We start from the raw sequence: 19415 nt of genomic DNA on the forward strand, positions 1-19415 counted from the left end.
GTAGCTTTCGGCAATTTTCATATATTTGGAAATATTTTAAAAGTAAACAAAAACTTAATTGCAATATGAATCATATTTTGAACCACCTGGTCACACCCACCCCTTGTTGGTATTTTCGCGTTTGTAGCGAACCTTCTCACTGAAGTGAGTCCAGTCAAAGATTTTAAGGTAATTTTTGGCTTTCTAATTGTTTAAACGCTTACTTATCGACGGATATTGCGGGTTTTGATCGTGTCCTGCGCACTTCCTGGTGCCCATACGCACCAGCAATCCGATAGTCCTGAAGTCTGGCCGAAAAACCAAAACAAACAAAGAAGACAACTACGCAGAAGACGAACAAAAACAATGTCGGAAACATACGGTTTGTCAGCACACATTTAATTAATTAATGCATTTTACTAATTAATATCGGTGCTCGGCGCTCACCTAGATTACCTGTTCAAGTTCCTGATAATTGGCAGTGCTGGCAGCGGTAAGAGTTGTCTGTTGCATCACTTCATCGAGAGCAAGTGTAAGTTTGGTGGTAGCCTGAAAATGGTACACGCCTAATGCATTTTATACATTTTGATGTACCATCAAAGTCAAAGACGACAGTTCGCACACCATCGGAGTGGAGTTCGGCTCGCGGATTGTGAACGTGGGCGGCAAGTCGGTAAAGCTACAGATATGGGACACAGCCGGTCAGGAGAGATTCCGATCGGTGACAAGATCGTACTATCGCGGAGCAGCCGGAGCTCTCCTGGTCTACGATGCCACTTCGCGGGACTCTTTCAATGCTTTGACAAACTGGCTGAATGATGCTCGCACTCTGGCCAGCCCAAATATTGTGATCCTTTTGGTGGGCAATAAAAAGGACTTGGAGGAGGCGCGTGATGTGACCTTTCTGGAAGCAAGCACCTTTGCCCAAGAGAACGGTCTGTTTTTTAGGATTCTCCATAAATTTCCTATCGTAATTCTACGTCTGTTTGTCGTTGCAGAGCTTATCTTCCTGGAGACGAGCGCCAAGACGGGGGAGAATGTTGAAGAGGCCTTTCTCAAGTGCTCAAAGACCATACTGGCCAAAATTGAGACCGGAGAGCTGGATCCCGAGCGCATCGGCAGCGGTATTCAGTACGGCGGAGCTGCTCTCCGTAACTTACAGACACGACAGCGCAGCATCAATAAGCCGGATTGCACCTGTCGCGTTTAAGTCGCATAAGTTGTGCTGATTTATTTCCATTTAATCTCAAACCGGAATGCGCATTCGGATTACCCCTTAGTTGTATTGTGTACTTGTGTGTGTCCACTTTTTTAGTATGTATTTTGTCTTGCTAGATTAATCATTCCAATTGTAAGCATAATGCTAATCGATTTGTTTTTTAACATAACCAATTACCACTTTGAAAACCTATGATTTCGGGTTAACCCCAAATGTTACTTACTATAATTTGTAATTCGTGAAGCACTAGAGCCCTCGAGCAACAAATGATGTATGGCTATAAGCACATGGATCTGATCTAGAGGATGAACAGAATACACTCGGCATTTTTAATGTAAATAAGTAGCGATACGCCGTTGACGACGTCGCCGATTGTAAATCCCATTGAAGCATGCACGCGGTAAATAAAAACGCCCATTGATAAATTCAATTGTATAAAAATATTTATTTCGACCCAAGGTAACAAATATTGTATTGGGGAAGCTATTAAATTTTATTAATAACAATGAAGCTAAAACATTTTAAATGGCAATAATTGATAAAAAAATAATTAAAAACCGTTTGTATTTGAGGAAATTGGCATAGCATCTTTAGATTGTGTTTCCAAATGGGCTGTTTTTGTTTTGATTTAAAAGGTCTTAACAATTTATGGTGATCAAAAATGATTTTTTGGTTTTAGACATTTATGTCTATTAAAGCGATGGAAAAGTATTTTTTAATTCTAAGATATACAGTTAAGTTCATTAGGTGCCCTTTGCTGTCCTCTTCCAAAGGATTACGTCTTGGCTAGAAAGCAAATTCAATGCAGTTTAGCAGAAACTAGACTGGGCTGGAATCATCATATTAGGCGTCGCATTTGCTTAGCTGCTGAAGGGCGTGCTTGGCAGCCGATAGCTTGGCCTGGTCCTTATTGCTCCCAAATCCGTACACCTTGATCGTCTTTTCCATGCAGGTAAATTGACAACTAACCATTACAGTTTCCCCTTCGACGATGGGCGAGCTAAACACGGGCTTCGCATGCTTGTGCTCAACGAGCTGTCGTATATGATTGATGGGCACTTTGCGCGTGAACTCCTGAAGCTCCGGCTCGAAGAGATTGAAAATTACCTCCCAAGTACGTTGGAGATCTCGGCAGTCCAGGTATACGGCTGCAATAAGGGCCTCCAGAACATCCCCCAACGCCTTTGGCACATCCACGTTTGTGGACATGTTGAACTCACCTTTTGGTGGGACTCCTTTCTCTGCTTCCTGAGAAATGCATTTATTTGCATGCGGTAACTCAGTCATATCCAATTCGTCATCCAAGTCCAGCGGAGTCGGCTGAACATCAGCTTCCTCGAGCAGAATGCGCACATAGTTGGTAACCCGGTGACCCTGGCTCTCCTGGAAATTCACGAATTTGGATATGATCTCGGAGAGCTTTGCGTTCTCCGCTAGGATAAAAAAGTGCAACCGATGCCGCACGCAAATGCAGGCCAGCGTAGTATTGTTGACCAAAGCGGAACGCAGATCTGTGAGGGCGCCCGGATTCATTTTCGTATTGTTCTCGAAAATATAGGCAGAGATTAGAAAGTCGAGTATGGCATCGCCAATAAATTCCAGCTCCTGATAGGACCCAGTGATGCGATTAGTGGGATACGAGGGATGGGTGAGGGCCTGCAACAAATATCGTCGATCCTTAAACGTGTAGCCAAGATTTTTTTCCAAATAATAGTGATTTATGAGAAAGCCGTCAATTTCTGTAGTATTCACGTTCGCCCGCATTTTCTTGCCGCCCAGTTCGAGGTTCAGTAACTGAGTAAGCGGCTTGTCAATATCCGCACGGCAAATCTTGAAGTACTCTAGCATCTTGAAGGCATGCTGCAATCCGTAGTTCTTAACGATTACGCCCAATAGCGCCTCAAGGGTATCGGCTATCACCTTGTTGGGAATCGTGACCAGTCCCACGCAGAAGTTCACCTCGGATGAAAAATCGGCACCGGCATAAAAGGACTGCCCATTTGCTCGACATCCCTCCACGAAGCGGTTGTAGTTGATATCGCTGCAGTTGCCCTTCACCAGGGACTCCTCATCGCCGAGAGCCAAGTCACGGAGATTGTGTGGGCCAATAATCTTTGCGAATTCCGGATTTTCTCGCCACAAGGCTAGAACATTGTGGGGCAAACTGATGCCAGGTGGAAGCCATGTGTATCTAGGCGTAAACTGAATGGTGTTGAGCGTTTTGGGAATGTCCGCGTCGATGAGGCAGAACAACAGGTTACGATTAGACACAAGCTTGGATTTGACCTCTGTAAGAGTGCCCTCATTCCAATCCGAATACTTGCTGGCCAAGTAGAGCGTGGCACTAAGTTTTAAGAAGGAATCGCCCAGAATCTCAAGGCGTTCCATGTCGAAAACATCCGCTGCGCTCGAGGCAGTGATTGCAGCCAAAAACTCGCCCTGCTCCGCTGGCGTTATATGTTCTTTGGAAACAGTTTTTTGCAAAATGAGCAGTGGTTTTACCTTCCCGCGGACAGTCGGTTTCGACGGCATCAAAGCTGGCACGTTTGCGTTAGTCTTGGCCGGAGTTCTGTTGCCATAGATATTACCCGTGGGCATATGGAACTGATTTTTTGCCCAGTATTCCTTATCTTCAAAATCCATCTCATTCATCTCACATACATTACCAACGCTAAAATGATAGTAGTAGTCCAGCTCTACGGGATACGTACTCAAAAGATTTCGCGACAGATCAACCGGCTCCATATACTTTTGCCAGGGATTTTCGAATTCTGTTATTTCAAGATTGGCCACGGACGCCTCAATGGACTTTGTGGGCATTGGCTCTAAAAGGGATTTCGGCTCCTCGATATCCTCAGTTGGTATGACATTGCCCAAGGGGTCGACATTCCGCTTTAGCGAATAATCAATTTCTAGTGGTCTGGGCATGTAATCAGTTCCATTAAAAGGCAGCAGATGGAGGTTTAAATACGTATTAAATCGCTTACGTAAGGCCTCTGCGTGGAGAAGGAAGTACATGCGGTTTAAAATGCTGGGTAGGAAGATCAACTTAAGCCATAAATCCCCAGGAAAGTTAAAATTGAAGCATAGCTCCGGAATCAAAATAACTTTCATCTTAGCCTTGCTCTTCGCGTTGAACTTTCCACGATTATGAACGTAGAAAGTGAGCTGTTCCGTAAGGTCTCTGACCTCGATCATAAACTTATCCTTGTGAACAACATCACCAATGCGGTTGCCGTACTTTGACATGGTAAACTCGTAGTAGGTCTTGTCCTGTTGGTTCTTTTCCATATAACTTAACGGTGTTAGCTCACGGTGCACCTTTGTGACCAGCATGGGCTTATCATAGTTGGCATACCATTGTGTAACAATTTTGCCCTCAAAATCTTCAGGACGTGGAGCAGGTTGTTGCTCGCGTTGCTGTACATTTGACCCATGACTTTGCGGTAGTCTTCGGAAGTTGGTCATCAGTTCCCAGTCAAAGCATTTCTGTTCACCCGCACCCAGTATGAGAGGAACTACCAGGTAGGAGTTCTCCTTGCTGCGACGATCCAGCACAAAGAACGGATGCCAAATCTTCAAGATATCGCGGAATACCATTCCGTGAAACTGATGGAGCAGCTCCAGCTGTTCGGAGTTCTGGATAATTACTTCAAGTGGTGCATTGGCCACTCGAACGTGTAGCTTACCCTGATTGCTAAACAGGGGCATCTCTGCAAGGCGTGGCAGCTTGTTCCGCAGCAATATAGCATAATTTCTTGGTGTTTGGAGATTTAAATACATGTGTTCCGTGTACTCACACGATTCAAACTGCGGCTCCAAAAATATTTCGTAGGCATAACAGATTTCACCTACCCGCGGAAGTGCGTCGTAAAACTCTAATGGACATTCGGTCTTGTAGGTTCTGTCCTTGCTCTTATCGGCCTTGTTGACTGTCGCAGTCACTATGGTTGAAAGATTAATATAAGTAAACATATCTTATGCGAGTTCTTGTGAACCCACCACTATCGCCATACTTATTCCAGTGCTCAAAATGAACATCAGCAATAGAGGCTACGCGCTCCTTTAATGTTTTGGGCACGAATCTCTCGTTTAACTCTCCCAAACTGTAGAGTACTTTACACGCTTTGAAGGCAGCTGATATTTTGGCTGTTTTAACATTGTCCATGGGATCGCTCTGAAAGAAATGAAAGCAATTAACTCTATTTGATTTTGCCATTTTCAATCTGAATCTCTAGCTTACGTAAATTGTGTCTCTTAGCATGCAATTTACTGGCATGTTGATTGAAATTACGTGCTTGCCCTTGGCAGAAACACCAAATATTCTATCACGTTCGTCTTCTTGCAATACATGGAACCAGGGGATCACAAAGCCAAAAGCATCCGTGGGAATTGTCTGGCAATAGCGATGCAGTATGGCCAGGGCATTGTTGGGAAGCAACACGGCACCGTTCTCATTGGTAAAAGGGTCAATATCGTCCTGGAAGTGCCCTTTGATTTCGTACAATTCTGGCTCAGTTTTTTCTAGAACTCGATCCTTTAAATATTCGGCAATGTCATTATGCGCTTTTCGATACTGATAAATTTGCTGAATTGTCTTTTCCCTTTCCTTATCAGCTGTGAACAGCACGAATTTGGCCTCAGTGGTACGAGCCCGACCCTTTGACTGCACGTACATGTTAAAGGTTTTAACAGGATCAAGAATAAAGACATGATTGCAGGCCTGCACATCGATGCCTTCTTCTAGGACGCTTGAACATATCATAAGATTGGCATTACCGTCCCGAAACTGCTGAATGGCCTGCGAGACGGTAAGAGCATATTTTGAAAAATATCAGCAATTAACGATAATTTCCACACCTACAGATTTTTGCCATTTTCTCTCCAAGACGCTCTCAAAGTCTGGAGAAATATTGTTGCGGCCCACCATGAATTGGGGCGTGAGCACGTTTCGCAGCTCAGGCGTAGACTGGATGTAGTTGAGCAGCAAGCCATAGATGCACTTGCAGGTGTAGCGGCGTTCAACAAAGACCAGACAGCAGATATCTTTGGGATCTTTATCAGCGAAGGATACCTTAAGACTCATCAGGAATCGCTGCACTTTCGGGGTGGAGAAGTTCATAATGACTTCCTCAGTGTTTACGTTGTCATCGTCGTCGTCATAAGTCATGTCTTGCAGTTTTTGCACCAGCAAGTGACGGATTTTCTCGCACAAGGTCAAGGCCGTCCTATGCATCAATTTCACGCTTAGCGTCTCGGCCTGGCGCCTCTTTATATCGAACTCAACAATTAACGAGATTATGGCTATGGAAGCTGCGTAGATGCCATACTCTTTCATCTGGTACAGAAAATCGTTGAACAGTTGCTTTACAAAGCTCTTCTTCGACGGATCCCGCAGGCATTGCAATGACTTTGACCTTCGGATCGGTTGAACGCCAATATTCATGAGGTCTAAGGATACATAGAACTTTTCAATTTCTGCGCTTATTAACCTTGTAACCGTGAGCACTTGCTCTTGATGTGGAAAGGACACCATGACCTCTGTGGGCTTGGTGGCGTACCTGAAAAGAATATGCACTTGTTGGGAAACTGTAGCTAAAATGCCACCCGCTCTTACAGCATCACGTTTTCCATCTCCTTGGTGTCGGACACGGTAATGATGTTTCCCCGATATGTGATCTCTAGCTCTTTAAGTTTCGTGGCCACGTTCGTAATTTCATTTCCCTTGATTAACACCCCGGTGAGACCCACCACGCGCGGCAATTTTGTTTGATTAGCGATAGTGAACAATCGCATGAACTCACGAAATGGGTGGTGACCAGTGCCGTGGTGGCACTCGTCTATGATGACAACGCTCAGGGAGCTTAAAGCCACGTACGTCTGGGTGACCATGTCCAAAAAGACCTGGGCTGTGCCAACAAGAACCTGTTAAGAACCAAAAATTACACATGTAGGTTTAATTCTGGAAGCAGTGTATTATTATTAACTATAAATATTCCTCGAATTACACTGAAAAGTCTAACATGAATTCAATGTAATAAAAATGACCATCAAATCTACTACTCGATGATCCAGAACAATCCACAAACTCAAGTTAATTTTAAATAAACAAATAAAATAAATAAATAAACAAATAAACATACTACAAAAAAAAAAAAAAACAAATAAAATACATCAATTGACGAAATGATGATTTTGTGATGGCTTAGCAAAACACGACCCCTTACGAGCCCATAAAAATGCTGATCCCAAATTTTTCGACTCAAGTGGTGATCGCAATTGCAGTGTGTAGTGGTAGTGTAGTGTTTAGTCCGTACGTGATCATATGCGTATATAAAAAATGCCTCCGCCATCCTATACTCACTTGGTTTTTTTTGATTTCATCACTCCACATTCCGCGCGTCCAGTCATCCACTCCCTGTTCACCCACATAAAAGCCAACCTTAAAGTTGGTGCACCGCCTGACGGCCATCGCCTGTTGTCGGGCCAATTCCACAGTATTGCACATGAACAACGCACGCTTTCCGCCGCTTTCGATGGGTCTGTGTAAACAAATCGGAATCCGATATAGGTATTACATATAATAATATATATATAAATGTAAGTATCGGATATAGGTAATACATATAATAATATATATATGTATATCCATTCGCTACTAACTTGTCAAAGTCCTGCGAGAAGCGCTTTAGGACCAGGATGGCCACGAACGTTTTCCCAGATCCTGTGGGCAGGTAGACAATGCCATTGCTCTTCGTTAGGTGGTCAACCAGGCGAAGTTGATAGCCGCGAGGCTGGAAAGGATTTTGTTAATTATTTTGCAATAAGCGAGAGCGCAAGCCAATTCATTTTACCTTGATTTCCACATCTTCCATATCTTCGCTCTTGGTTACAGAGTCTTCGGGATATTTTGATATTACAATTTGAAGTCAAATAATTTACGATTAAAGAACAAAGAAGCCGGTGACAGAGTGGCCAGCGGCTCTTATAAGATGCCTTGTGTCAAACGTATTAAGAATTGTGTTTCAAAACGGACTGGTCACACTACGCAGTGCGGTTCTTTGAACTTAAATTATTACCACAAACCGCAACATAAATAAATTTGTTTTGAAATGCTCGCTGCCAATAATATACCTTCCGGAAATAATAAACGTTTCCATTTTTATCGAAATCTGCAACAAAATAATAAGCATTTTCGGTAGTGTAAGTTCGTGAATTATTTATTATTTGAATTCTTAATCAATACCAATTGTTAAGAATATATCACATCACTTTTTGACCCATACTATCCTTAGATCATTTAGACCTTCGTTTGCAGCCCTCCTCCATACGAGTAAAGTTTCTTATTTCCTCATTTTTTTCCAAGACTTAAAATCTTGTCAAACTAATTAGAATTATACTAATTGAGTCTAATTAGAACTACACTGACGGAAATGAACGAAAATTCAATCGGGTAGTTTATATACATGGTGATTCTACTTTATTGATTATGCTCTTCACTTCTTATACATAACATTTTCTTATTGGCTTAAGGAGAATATGAAAAAGTATCGCTACGACTAAGACTACGCGACATCATCACGTCTGGCTCTTGTCATCACTTTTGACACCCTTTCCTCCGGACAGCAGGTCCTGGATTTCGATTATTGTCTTGCCCTTGGTCTCCGGCACGAAGAACAGAGAGTAGAAGAAGGCGATGACCGCGATCGCGGTAAAGATCCAAAAGGTCGGACCCGGCCCGATCGAGCTCTTGAGGATTGGGAAGAGCAGCGTGACCACGAAGGCCGACAGCCAGTTGCTGGTGCCGGCAATCGATCCTGCCACACTCTTCACATCCTCCGAGAAGAGTTCCGCCATCACCAGCCACGGCACCGGTCCGAATCCAATCGAGAAGAAGATTATGAAAATGCAGATACTGCTGATCGGCAACCAACCGAAATTGTCCATTGAAGCCGGATCGTTCTCCTTTAGCTGAAAGTACACGCCCATCAGTGCAGTGGACACGGCCATCAGAACGCCAGAGATAAGGAGCAGGATGCGACGGCCAGCCTTGTCGATAATGGCCACGGCAACCAGCGTGCTGGTCACTTGGGTGACTCCAATGATAAGCGTGGCATCGCTGCCACTTATGTCAGAGCCCGTATCCTCGAAAATGGAGGCGGAGTAGAAGAGAACGGCGTTGATTCCCGTCCACTGCTGGAAGACCTGCAGGAGCACAGCGATTCCAAGACCCTTCAGGACGATGGGTCGACGAAGGGAGGACAGAATGTTGACCTGCAATAAAAATAAGACCACGTATTATTTTCTAATCTTCACCAAAATCAATGTATTTATTAGGTATGATAAGTAGTATCTGCTACACTGATTACTAAATGGAATAATGGAAACAAATTACGTACCTGTGTTCATATGTAGTTTAACTACGAAATCGTTTAAGTTTAATGCAAACCCTATCTTGGTTCAAGTTATTGAAAATCTTAATGAATGAAAACAAAATATTATATACTATCTGAATTTACAACATTTCTTTTATCAGGGTAAGTATATGTATGTATCACTTCCGATTGTGTGATAATGGAAAGAGTAATAAATCTGTTAAAGCCCTGCGAACCCTTTATAAAGTTTCTTTATGCCTTCAATATCGATCGATTTTGATTGATTGATTGATTATTAGTGGAATGTTAACTAACCTGTGGCATATCAATCTGCTTCTGGGACTCCTCCAGGATCTCCTTGAGCTCGTCATCGATATCGGCATCCTTGCCGCGCAGCCACTGCAAGGCCTTGGCGGCATCATCGTTGCGTCCCTTCATGGCCAGGTAGACGGGTGACTCCGGCATGAAGAAGTGTATGATAGCAAAGATTACGGGCAGAATAGCGCACAGGATATTGATGGTGAGCAGGGGCAGGAAGGCGCCCACCAAATAGCCGTACAGCACGCCCGACACAATCAGCAGCTGGAAAAAGGATCCGATGGTGCCTCGTAGTGCTGTCGCCGTAATCTCTGTACAGTACATGGGAGCTGTTACGCAAAAGGCTCCGCCGCACATGCCAAGAATGAATCGTCCGAAGTAGAGCATGGTCACGTTTTTGGCGAACAGCATCAGCACCCAGCCCACCATGTACGGTGGAATTAGGGCTAACATAGTGGGTCTCCTGCCGATCCAATCGATGGCGAAACCAATGGGAATGCAGATCACAGTGGCGCCCAGGGTCAGCAGCGAGGATACCCAGCCGAACTGACTGGAGCTAATGGGAAAGCCGTATTCCGTGTTCACCGTTATCATATTCTCCACGGGCGAGGACCAACCAATGGAGGCGCCCATGCAGAGGGCACCAAAGCTGGCCGACAAGCCAGCAATATATTGTGGCAACACCGATCCCTTGGACATGGCGAGGGGTTTTTTTTTTAAATTGGTTTTTATAGGTGTTTCCTTGTCGATCGCCGGAAACGAACTGAATTCGCCACGCGACCGTTATTACGCTGGAAAAATCGCTTTTCATGCGATAACTAAAGCAGCGACGTCGACCGAGAAAGTCAAGCACCGCAAGTCAGAGCCGTAAATCAGTTGGCCATAGTTTCACCCACAAAACCAGGTGACAGATGATAGGTGGAGGCGGCGCAGCGTCATTGAGAGCGCCCAAAATCACTTGAGAGCCAAAGCAGCTAATTAAAAGCCCGACTCCAGCAACAACACATGTTCCAACATGTTGTAGCAATCAAGTGATTCCACAACAATTACCCGAATCTATGCCCTGCGGCGAAGTCCGCCCGCTAGCCCTTGGGATTGGGAGTGAGTTCGAAAGTATGTAAGTTGTGTGGAACGAAGTGGTCCCCCCGACCATAATAAATGCTTCATCATCTCTAACTCTGTGCGATTGGAAGCTAGAATATGTATGCGATTACATATATACCTTTTAAATTCCTCTGGGTAGTTATGTTTTAGATTTTATCGTAATTGTTGTTTCAATTGAGTTTTTTATTCTTTAAGCCAACTACTTGGTGTAAGACGCACTAAAAAGTTGTTAAACAAGACGGTGTGGAAAATAAAGCTATGAATGGGTTAGCTAAAAATCAAGTTATTAAACCATGATAACATGATAAATAAATCGAAACATTTTTATACGATAACAAACATAGTTGATACTGCATACTTATTTATTTTGATTTGCCTTTGCATATTGTCTTCATTTCCTATAAGGTGTGAAAGTAAAGACTGAACTTAATTTTAAGATAAATAAATATCTGCAACAGTTAGAAATTTAAATGAAAACAATTGTATTAGCAAAATCGATGATTTGCAGTAAGATAAGATCAAGATTAGCGAGTTATTTAATCACAAATTGTTAAGTATTTACTACTTGCATGCCTTAAAGGTTCTGGCAAGACTTTTACCAAATCTCATCCCCCATTTGAGGGTACCCTATCTTCGGCTTGATTAAGTCAAACCTTTTCCGGTATTTTGTTATTTACGGCACAATTGATTCGGCGCTGCCGTGTGAAAAGCAGATAATAGCGGAGACAGACTCAACAAAATAATTGAATGAGCGAAAATCGCGGGGAGTGCATCTAATCTTTGGCGTAACCAGCAACGCATCGCATCACGCCCAAAACACATGTAGGAAAATCCGCTATTGGATCGATCCAGATTGGACCCCAAACTGTGACAAAATCGCAGAATAGCTGAATACCTGTACGTACACTTAAGTCGCAACGGTCACCTGGCGGTCAAGCGGCACTATCGGTTATCAGCGAACTAGATGGAACCATTGATGGCCCACCGAACGGATTGGAGGACGGATCCTCTGATAGGCGGGCAGTGCAGAGCGGGCTTGGCTGTAGATAAGCGATTACTGGGTGATAATGATAATAATTCGACTATAGAACACTCGTATAGCGATTTCAAGTTGCCCCCAGTCCTTGTGGATTCCACTTGCAACCATGTCAATGGTCATGTAATGGCCTTATCAAGCCACCCCACACACTGAGTGCTCTCTTGGCCTGAAATCGAGCTGTTTTCGCCAGATAATGGACTCCAAAATGCATTTCAAGTGGAGCCCTGGAGCCACATCATAGTTATTTCCTGATGATTAACCGAGTGTTGTTCGGTTAAATACAATATGTTTTTATTACGTCGTTACAGATCAGTTAGTCACATCCATCCGGAGCATCGGTTGTTTGCTTGCCCCCGATTATATAACGTGGGATTAGCCGGATGATTGTTGATAACGAAATATCTACTTCTTCTGCTTGCCCTCCGCCTCCTCCATAGCACGCATCATTTTGGCGTCGTGCTGGGCGTGGTGTTCACGGATTGCCCGCTGCAGCTCCTCGTGGTGGCTTTTGCTTTCCGGCGGATAAAGTTCCCGCTTCTTCTTGGTCACCCATTCTTCAAAGTATTCCGGCTGGTTAAACAAGTGGAATAGCGTCACCGGAAAGGCCATGTACATGCCCATCTTGGCCACCTCCAGCACCCAGGTTCCCATTTCGCTGTAATATTACTCGGATAGTTGTGATAAAACGTAATTTTCGTCGAATAAAATGTGTTTTCCTCGAAAATATCAACAAAAAACAGCTGATTACAATTAACTCAGTGTTGCCTGTCGTTGAGGGCAGGGCGAGCTGTGTTGGTTAAGGCGAACATATATTTTGGGACAGTTGTCCTAAAACCGTTTTTAGGAAAAACAATTTAAAATCCTTAATTTGAACTTACCCGTTCACCTGGAAATTGCACAATATTATGACTTTGCTCAACACGCAACTATCTGAAGTACTTGGAACAACTTATCAGTTAATACTGCATTAACCCCCCACAGAGCTAACTCATTTCATTTACAACTTAAGCCCTTCCAATAAAACAGCGATTATTTTTCGATTATATATAGTTATATATGTATGTATCTCTTAATATTTGAGGCATGCATTTAAAATGTAGAACTTATGCTAAACTTTAGAACGCGGCCAAGCTAAACGTGTCATACCAAAAACATTTTTTACGGAAGCAAACATTTTCTTAAATATTTTGATGAGAGATGATTTTTTAAAACCGTACAACGGTTTTAACGTTAGATTATGAAAAAATATATATATATATCTGTGCGAAAAGCTCAATTTAAAGCTAGAGGGCCGTTTCGCCCGGATACTTCTCGGGAGAAGTAATTAGCAGCTTTTTGGTGCGCGAATGATCCTCCTGTAGATTCTCCATGTTTTCCTTGTTGTCGGCGTCAAGGTTGGTAATTAGCGTAGACTTTAGGGGTGTGCCCGCCGATCGCTTCCTGCCGTTGCTGTTGCCAAAGGGTGAGGCTAAAGTTGGCTCATTTCCGTCCAGGCAGTAGAGCAGACTGGGGCTCAGATCGGACTCGTCCAAGTCGTCGATGTCCTGCGTGGTGCTGGCTCCACCGAAATCATCCGACCGACTGGCAAATGATAAATCAGCCGGACTGGCGGTAAGAACACTGCGCGTTAGCAAATATTCCCTGGGTATTATAGAATCATAATGTCAAAACTATTCGCAAAATGGATCTCAGGCCAACACTCACTTGAAATCACTGGATAAGGCGTTTGAGGGCTTTGAGTCTTCATTGCTGTTGCTACTGCTGGTCGTACGCTCTCTGGGATTAAAGAGAGCAAAGCTCTGATGCTGCCCTAGGATATCCGCATATCCCCCCAGTGATGTGGCATCCTCACTGTGCAGCGATGGTGGCTCCAGTTGCTTGGTCGGCGTGCCACCAATCGAATCCGGCTCATCTTGCTCGGCGAAGCTCAGATTTAGCTGCTTGTCGCCATTGCCAGCTAAGGCGGTAAGCAACATCACCGGTTTTCGGGATCGGGGAGTCATGATAGATTCCTACAATGTAAAACAAATATGTTGTAATTATCATATATATAAATTGATTTTCCTAAGCAAAATATCCAAACGCTTCTTACGATTTGTGTTATTATATAAGCATTAAATATACGTTAATAGATTTCAAACGCACCTGCATCGCCTTAGGCATGCGTTGGGTTGACTTGGTGATGGGCGACATGGAACGGCGACCCAAATGCAGAGCTGGTGTGCTCGTAATGAGATCCATGTTGCGATATACGCTGCTCTGTAGTATCTGCTGATAGCCCAGGCTCATGGCGGGCAGCTCGTTGGAGCTGCCATTGTTTTCCGAAAGTGTATCATCATCGTCCTCATCCACCGCCCCATGATGGTCGTCGTCTTCATCGCTATCGTCTACATCCTCCAGAAGTGGTGCATCCGCTGCCAATGGGCATGGCTTGCTTTCTTCGCCACTGGGGCGCCTCCTGAGCGTGGCAGAAACACTTCGCACCAGTCGTTTGGTTGTCTCTGGCGTACTGAATGGGAATCTGAGATTACCCATGCTAACGCCCTTCATCAATTTTCGGGTTATTGATCTGCCCATATGGCTGCTGCTAGCTACCATGGTACTGCGGCCCTCCACAATGGGCGTCAGTGCGCCGTCGTCCTCTTCCTCTGCGTCCACCTGCGGCAGGATACTTGACAGATTAGGCTCCGACTTATAGCGCGTCGATTGCTGAACGGGCGTTGAGGGATTCGAGTACTCCTCAATCTCCAGCAGTCGGTGCTCGTCCCAGGCAACGCTCTTCTTGTCAATTAGCTGCTTTGCAACCGCTGACATGATCTTTAAAGGCGTCACGCAGCAATCGGCATCGATCTCATCCAGTTCCTGGCCGGAAGCACCAGCAGCTCCATTGCCAGAAGGCGATTCTTTCGATTGCTGTCGACTGACTGGAGCAGAGATACTACCGCTGGTCGCACAGCTAGAGCTGCTGTCCGAAGACGAGGATTCGATCTTGAGGGAAGCAGATGAGATGGATTTCTGAAGCTGATGCCGAGTGTTAGTGGACAGGCTGACGCTGGTGATGGTCGATGAGGTGGGTGTGGGTGGCGTGGGGCTCTGAAAAAGCACCCGCATCTTGGGCGGTTTCACATGCGACATATTGGGCGTCTGGCGATAAACATGCGATGGATTACAAAAAGGCATGCGGTTAGTTAAAAAAACACAGCAGTAGGCGAAGTCCAAATGCACGACTTACCTCGGATCCACTAGCCAAATGAAAACTGGGTGGCACTCTTTTTGGAGTCCGCGACATGAGGCTCTTGTGGAAAATGTGCTTCTTAATGGAATCTCCCAGGGACTTGGCACTTCGAGTGGCCTCGTTGTTCTTCAAACGATTCATTACCACCAGTTGCAACGGTGTGCCTAATCAAATGAAAATTGATTAGTTGATAAATCATAATGATATTTTTTTTAATTATTTTAACTTTTTCCCAAAAATTACCTCGTTATTATGTGCAAACTTAAACATTGGCTATAGATTTCTTACTTCCGTAATATTAACTATATTAATTAGATTCAAGATATTTTGAACCTTAATTCAAGTAATTTTGAAATTACTAGCAGAGGTATTTAAATCATAAGACCCAGAGTGAAAGGGCATTAAAGCATTAAATATATAAAGTAATTTACCCTGCCCATTTTGCTTGTTGAACTGCTTAATCAAACGCCTCTTCTTAGAGGACTCCGGCATGCTCTGGATATGGGCATAAAGTTGCGCCAGCTCCGTGTCCGTATTGTTCGTATTGGTGGCCGCTGCAGTGGCGGCTCGGTCTACAAAAGTGTACACCGTGTTGACCGTCGAGACGTCCGAGATGGACTCGTCAAGCGTTTGTTCCGGCGACATGGTTTTCTTTCTTTTGCGCTCGAGAAAGTACGCCCGGATGTCGGTAGACAGCTTTCCAGGCACCTCGAAGATGTCCAGTCCACGGACGATCATATAGGTCACGATGCTGGACATTTTCTTGGCCTGGTAGTGCAGGACCTCGGGTGGCAGTTGCCTTGGGCAAATTAGGTGCGGTGTGAAGAGAGTGGCCAAGTTATCGGCGCTCATCTTGTTGCTTTTCTCATGCTTGGCCACAGCATGCAGCATCTCAATGATGTGCTGAAGAAGTTCACGATGTTCTTCGGGCAGGAGGAGAAGTAGCAGCTGCACGGAGTTGAGAAGATGTTGTTGACGCTCAGCAGTGGCAGTCGTCTGACCATTGAGCGCCTGGCAGAGTGGGGCTATCTGCAGATGCGCCGGATAGTGGGCATCCGTAAGCAGCGGTTCTGGAAGTTCGGATAGAAAACCTTTGAAAACGGTCGCGCAATCGTGAGCGGAGAAGCCCGCAAGTTCCAAATTCAGTGGTTTGTCGTGCTGGATGTGCATCCGAAGTTCGTTTTGTCGGGACACCGCACCAGCCTTGCGGAATAGGCCTTCCTGGGTGAGATCTGAAACAGTGGATCAGTTAATGAACGTAATTTGAGATCTTCAGCGAACTTACTCTTCTCCAGCATTAGGAACTCCTTGAGCTCTTGCAGATGCATTAAGAATCCCGGATCAATCTGCTGTTGCAGTGTCTCTGTGGGACTATTACCCACGGATTTACTGGCGGAGCCGGCGGCACAGGATGTGGCAGCTGCTCCATGTCCCAAACGATGTTTTTTAGACAGGCGGTTCCACTTCTTCAGCTTGCCCTTGTCCTCGTAGACAATCTCGTGACAGGGGAGATCGAATCTACATATATAAGGGAATCGTTAGTAATGTGGTGAGCAGCCATATACCAAGGTGATCCATCTTACTCATCCGTATTGAGCTCCAATTCAAACGATAGGTGCATGCGCACCAAGGATTTGTATTTTTCGTAATTGCAGCGGCGCATGCGCGTGGCCAGATCGCGATCCCTGAAGTCATTTAGGTTCGCATGGTCCGTATCCATCGTTGCTTCCATGCAATCTGTGTGGTTTATCCGTCGGGACTATCGAGTAAACACTGTATATATCCACGAACAACGACAACAACAACAATAATAACGACTGCCAACGGATAAGGAAAATAACAACAACTTGGAAGGACAATGACAAGTTCGTTTCGTTAACCCGAAGGCTACTTCTTTCACTTCTGTCCGTAATGGGTTCGTTTTGAGGAGTGTATTATTGTCGAAGGTTTGATGCGCGAGCATATAACTTCGCATTTATCACATTTATCGCAAATTTTAACAGCTAAAATTGAAAATTGAACGAGACGCTACCTAACCAGTGTGACCGCGGCTAGAGCGCCAAATTAAGACCTCTTTGGGAGAAAATCGTACGCGCTGATCTGGTAGCACAATTACGTACTACGTTTTTATCTTTTTTTGACAAAATTGTTCCATTCTTTATATATCTATTTCTAAATTCAACAGTGGTAAGAAAGAAGTTGTCCTCCGAGAACACCTGTTCTGATGATTCTACATTCAAAGAAGGAAAATACATCAGAGCGTTGCCAGAGTCCAGCTGTCTCTCCTAGTTATTGCCACCCTTGCCAGACTTTCAAAAGGGGGACGAAAAAATGGTACTCAACACTGCATTTTTGCAAGTTTTGTTGTTTGATCGCGCTTTTTACAATTAATTTAACAAGCTGTATTAAAATGGTTCTTATTATGCGTGTTTCCCCGCCGGAACATGGTCTGTTGTATACGGCAAACAATATCAAGCTGAAACTAGGCGACAAAGTGGTGGGCGAAGGCACAGTTTACATTGCCCAAAAGTGAGCGCTTTAGAGCTTTGCCGGTGTCTGGTATTGCTCTCTATTTATTAAAATCTTTTAAAGTAACTGTTATTTCTTGTTCCTAGCACGCTATCCTGGCAGCCAACTGAATTGGCGGAGGGTATATCCATTGAGTGGAAGCAGGTTAGCCTGCACGGTATCTCTTCGAATCCGAGAAAGTGCATCTACTTCATGCTGGACCACAAAGTCGAGTGGAACGGCGTCTACGGAGATCCTCCCCAGCAGGCAGTCAATGGTCGGAATGGCGGTGGTTCGGAAGCGGAAGTGGACGAGGGAAATGGCAGCGATGAGCACGATGAGGACGACAATTTCGAGGATGCCGTAGACGAGCAATTTGGAGAGGTCACAGAGTGCTGGCTTATGCCGGAGGACATTCACACCGTAGACACTATGTACAGTGCCATGACGACTTGCCAGGCCCTACATCCTGATTCGGCAAACAGTGATTCGGAAGACAGCGATCCTATGCAGGATGCCGGTGGCTTAGAGGATGAGGCTATGGAGGAGGATGATGCATTGACGCTTGGGCGCAACGGCGTGCAGAATCTCAGTTTGGACGACGACGAAGAGCGATTCGAGGACGCTGATGAGTGAAGCATAACCTATTTAAACATCAATACCACGTTTTATACCAGATAAAATGTACGATATATATGTATTGGATTAGATTTTGGAGTAATAAATAGAACGCGGTAAGCGCGATTAAAACAAAACTACGTGCTTTCCTTGACGTTTTCCTTATTACGAGCGATTTCTTTCTCTAAATCCTCTTCGCTAATGGGCTGCGAGAGCTAAATAAATAAAATGTGGTATTTATTAGGTGTACTTCGAGAATATATAGTGGTATATACATACAGCTTGAGCAACATCCGGCAGAGGAAGGGCCTGTCGGTAGGGATCGCCATTGGACGGCACTTTGTCGTAGTTCCAGTAAGTAAAATCTTGAAATACTCCAGTTAGCCGCAACTTTCGGTCGGAGGTATCGCTGATGGGCTTCTCTGTTTCTTGCAGAACTAATCCGCAGTATCCTTCGGGCACTTTCAACTTCTCTCCCATTAAAGGAAATCCGCGCAAGGCGTTCGTCAGGATTCCTGTGCCGAATTCGGTTGCTTCACGTGTGTAGTTGTTGAAGTAATTTTTTACATTCGCTTCCCCATCGCCGTCTATTTTGGCCGGCAAGTAGTGCACGTCTAAATTCTTACCCTTGGCAAAGTTCTTACCATTAAAATCTAGAGTAATTGACATTGTTACTTTTTGCGCAAAATAAAAGGTAAACAAAAACTCCGCCAAAATGTGTTTGTTTGTTTGCGCTTAAGAAGGATGGTTTGAGTAGCAGCTAAACTCATCGATTTACAACCGATAGCCAATAGTAGTTTAATTCGATAGTAACAATATAACAAAAACATACAATTATATTGTAAATCAAAGCTTGTAGATGGTAACGAGATCACTGTTTACCATCACTGAACAAGTTTTCATGCTGTTTTAAATTTAGTATCTGACTACATACGTATTATATATATATATTTGACAATATGCGATGTTTTCCAAGAATATTAGCACTAAAAAATCGATAGTATAAGAGAGTAATCGATT

At 44.3% G+C, this 19415-nt stretch overlaps 7 protein-coding genes, 1 long non-coding RNA gene and 1 other non-coding gene across 14 annotated transcripts; 4 read left to right on the plus strand and 5 right to left on the minus strand.

Moving 5' to 3' along the window:
- Nucleotides 1-108: 108 nt before the first annotated feature.
- On the plus strand, nt 109-1626 carry Rab4. Of its 2 annotated transcripts, NM_079053.4 has the most exons (5): nt 109-168; nt 268-361; nt 431-511; nt 582-914; nt 978-1382. In NM_079053.4, exons 2-5 carry the CDS (start codon nt 346-348, stop codon nt 1187-1189), a joined length of 642 nt encoding a protein of 213 aa, NP_523777.1. In that variant the 5' UTR covers nt 109-168; nt 268-345; the 3' UTR covers nt 1190-1382. The 2 variants fall into 2 exon arrangements, with proteins under 2 accessions (NP_523777.1, NP_725696.1); NM_166240.3 differs by having other exon boundaries at nt 109-361; nt 978-1626.
- Dcr-2 (Dicer-2) lies at nt 1626-8172 on the minus strand. Of its 2 annotated transcripts, none has more exons than NM_001299611.1 (8): nt 8053-8172; nt 7862-7992; nt 7563-7740; nt 6816-7123; nt 6063-6759; nt 5442-5999; nt 5204-5375; nt 1626-5142 (listed from the first exon to the last, which is right to left on the minus strand). In NM_001299611.1, the coding sequence occupies exons 1-8, from the start codon at nt 8071-8073 to the stop codon at nt 2042-2044; spliced, it is 5166 nt and encodes a 1721-aa protein (NP_001286540.1). In that variant the 5' UTR covers nt 8074-8172; the 3' UTR covers nt 1626-2041. The 2 variants fall into 2 exon arrangements, with proteins under 2 accessions (NP_001286540.1, NP_523778.2); NM_079054.5 differs by having other exon boundaries at nt 5201-5375.
- Nucleotides 8173-8653: 481 nt separating this feature from the next.
- On the minus strand, nt 8654-10659 carry CG6484 (uncharacterized protein). Its single transcript, NM_137390.4, has 2 exons — nt 9889-10659; nt 8654-9472 (listed from the first exon to the last, which is right to left on the minus strand). The coding sequence occupies exons 1-2, from the start codon at nt 10588-10590 to the stop codon at nt 8777-8779; spliced, it is 1398 nt and encodes a 465-aa protein (NP_611234.1). The 5' UTR covers nt 10591-10659; the 3' UTR covers nt 8654-8776.
- Nucleotides 10660-10741: 82 nt separating this feature from the next.
- Nucleotides 10742-11142, plus strand: lncRNA:CR45274 (long non-coding RNA:CR45274). Its single transcript, NR_124598.1, has one exon. It is a non-coding gene; the product is annotated as a long non-coding RNA:CR45274 (long non-coding RNA).
- Nucleotides 11143-11841: 699 nt separating this feature from the next.
- CG14483 (uncharacterized protein) lies at nt 11842-12941 on the minus strand. 3 transcript variants are annotated; one of them, NM_001274130.2, is made up of 2 exons: nt 12913-12941; nt 12282-12689 (listed from the first exon to the last, which is right to left on the minus strand). In NM_001274130.2, the coding sequence occupies exon 2, from the start codon at nt 12683-12685 to the stop codon at nt 12437-12439; it is 249 nt and encodes an 82-aa protein (NP_001261059.1). In that variant the 5' UTR covers nt 12686-12689; nt 12913-12941; the 3' UTR covers nt 12282-12436. The 3 variants fall into 3 exon arrangements, with proteins under 3 accessions (NP_001286541.1, NP_001261059.1, NP_611235.1); NM_001299612.1 differs by lacking the exon at nt 12913-12941 and having other exon boundaries at nt 11842-12796; NM_137391.4 differs by lacking the exon at nt 12913-12941 and having other exon boundaries at nt 12282-12796.
- asRNA:CR45275 (antisense RNA:CR45275) lies at nt 12339-12890 on the plus strand. The gene has a single exon (NR_124599.1).
- Nucleotides 12942-13071: 130 nt separating the features above from the next.
- On the minus strand, nt 13072-17531 carry RhoGAP54D (Rho GTPase activating protein at 54D). Of its 2 annotated transcripts, none has more exons than NM_137392.3 (7): nt 16853-17531; nt 16555-16787; nt 15701-16501; nt 15267-15433; nt 14180-15178; nt 13739-14046; nt 13072-13675 (listed from the first exon to the last, which is right to left on the minus strand). In NM_137392.3, exons 1-7 carry the CDS (start codon nt 16999-17001, stop codon nt 13318-13320), a joined length of 3015 nt encoding a protein of 1004 aa, NP_611236.2. In that variant the 5' UTR covers nt 17002-17531; the 3' UTR covers nt 13072-13317. The 2 variants fall into 2 exon arrangements, with proteins under 2 accessions (NP_611236.2, NP_001261060.1); NM_001274131.2 differs by having other exon boundaries at nt 16853-17335.
- A 79-nt stretch (nt 17532-17610) lies between these two features.
- On the plus strand, nt 17611-18528 carry icln. Its single transcript, NM_137393.4, has 2 exons — nt 17611-17798; nt 17885-18528. Exons 1-2 carry the CDS (start codon nt 17680-17682, stop codon nt 18411-18413), a joined length of 648 nt encoding a protein of 215 aa, NP_611237.2. The 5' UTR covers nt 17611-17679; the 3' UTR covers nt 18414-18528.
- On the minus strand, nt 18451-19156 carry CG30105 (uncharacterized protein). Its single transcript, NM_166241.3, has 2 exons — nt 18675-19156; nt 18451-18610 (listed from the first exon to the last, which is right to left on the minus strand). Exons 1-2 carry the CDS (start codon nt 19062-19064, stop codon nt 18533-18535), a joined length of 468 nt encoding a protein of 155 aa, NP_725699.1. The 5' UTR covers nt 19065-19156; the 3' UTR covers nt 18451-18532.
- Between the last annotated feature and the right edge of the window lie 259 nt (nt 19157-19415).

The sequence above is a fragment of the Drosophila melanogaster genome, chromosome 2R, assembly GCF_000001215.4.
Source record: "Drosophila melanogaster chromosome 2R".
NCBI classification, from domain to species: domain Eukaryota; kingdom Metazoa; phylum Arthropoda; class Insecta; order Diptera; family Drosophilidae; genus Drosophila; species Drosophila melanogaster.

Excerpts from the sequence above, each read along its gene's own strand:
- CG14483 (NM_001299612.1), bottom strand. The coding sequence starts at position 12,685 with ATGGGAACCTGGGTGCTGGAGGTGGCCAAGATGGGCATGTACATGGCC.
- icln (NM_137393.4), top strand. The coding sequence starts at position 17,680 with ATGGTTCTTATTATGCGTGTTTCCCCGCCGGAACATGGTCTGTTGTAT. Across the intron at positions 17,799-17,884 it reads ACAGTTTACATTGCCCAAAA|CACGCTATCCTGGCAGCCAA; the intron begins GTGAGCGCTTTA and ends TCTTGTTCCTAG.
- Dcr-2 (NM_079054.5), bottom strand. The coding sequence starts at position 8,073 with ATGGAAGATGTGGAAATCAAG. Across the intron at positions 5,376-5,441 it reads TGCTAAGAGACACAATTTAC|AGCGATCCCATGGACAATGT; the intron begins GTAAGCTAGAGA and ends CATTTCTTTCAG. Across the intron at positions 5,143-5,200 it reads GAATAAGTATGGCGATAGTG|TGACTGCGACAGTCAACAAG; the intron begins GTGGGTTCACAA and ends TTTCAACCATAG.
- Rab4 (NM_166240.3), top strand. Across the intron at positions 512-581 it reads TCACTTCATCGAGAGCAAGT|TCAAAGACGACAGTTCGCAC; the intron begins GTAAGTTTGGTG and ends GTACCATCAAAG. Across the intron at positions 915-977 it reads CACCTTTGCCCAAGAGAACG|AGCTTATCTTCCTGGAGACG; the intron begins GTCTGTTTTTTA and ends TTGTCGTTGCAG.
- RhoGAP54D (NM_137392.3), bottom strand. The coding sequence starts at position 17,001 with ATGGAAGCAACGATGGATACGGACCATGCGAACCTAAATGACTTCAGG. Across the intron at positions 16,502-16,554 it reads GTTCCTAATGCTGGAGAAGA|ATCTCACCCAGGAAGGCCTA; the intron begins GTAAGTTCGCTG and ends CCACTGTTTCAG. Across the intron at positions 15,434-15,700 it reads CAACAAGCAAAATGGGCAGG|GCACACCGTTGCAACTGGTG; the intron begins GTAAATTACTTT and ends TCATTTGATTAG.
- CG6484 (NM_137390.4), bottom strand. The coding sequence starts at position 10,590 with ATGTCCAAGGGATCGGTGTTGCCACAATATATTGCTGGCTTGTCGGCC. Across the intron at positions 9,473-9,888 it reads AGCAGATTGATATGCCACAG|GTCAACATTCTGTCCTCCCT; the intron begins GTTAGTTAACAT and ends TTTTTATTGCAG.
- CG30105 (NM_166241.3), bottom strand. The coding sequence starts at position 19,064 with ATGTCAATTACTCTAGATTTTAATGGTAAGAACTTTGCCAAGGGTAAG. Across the intron at positions 18,611-18,674 it reads TGCCGGATGTTGCTCAAGCT|CTCTCGCAGCCCATTAGCGA; the intron begins GTATGTATATAC and ends TTATTTATTTAG.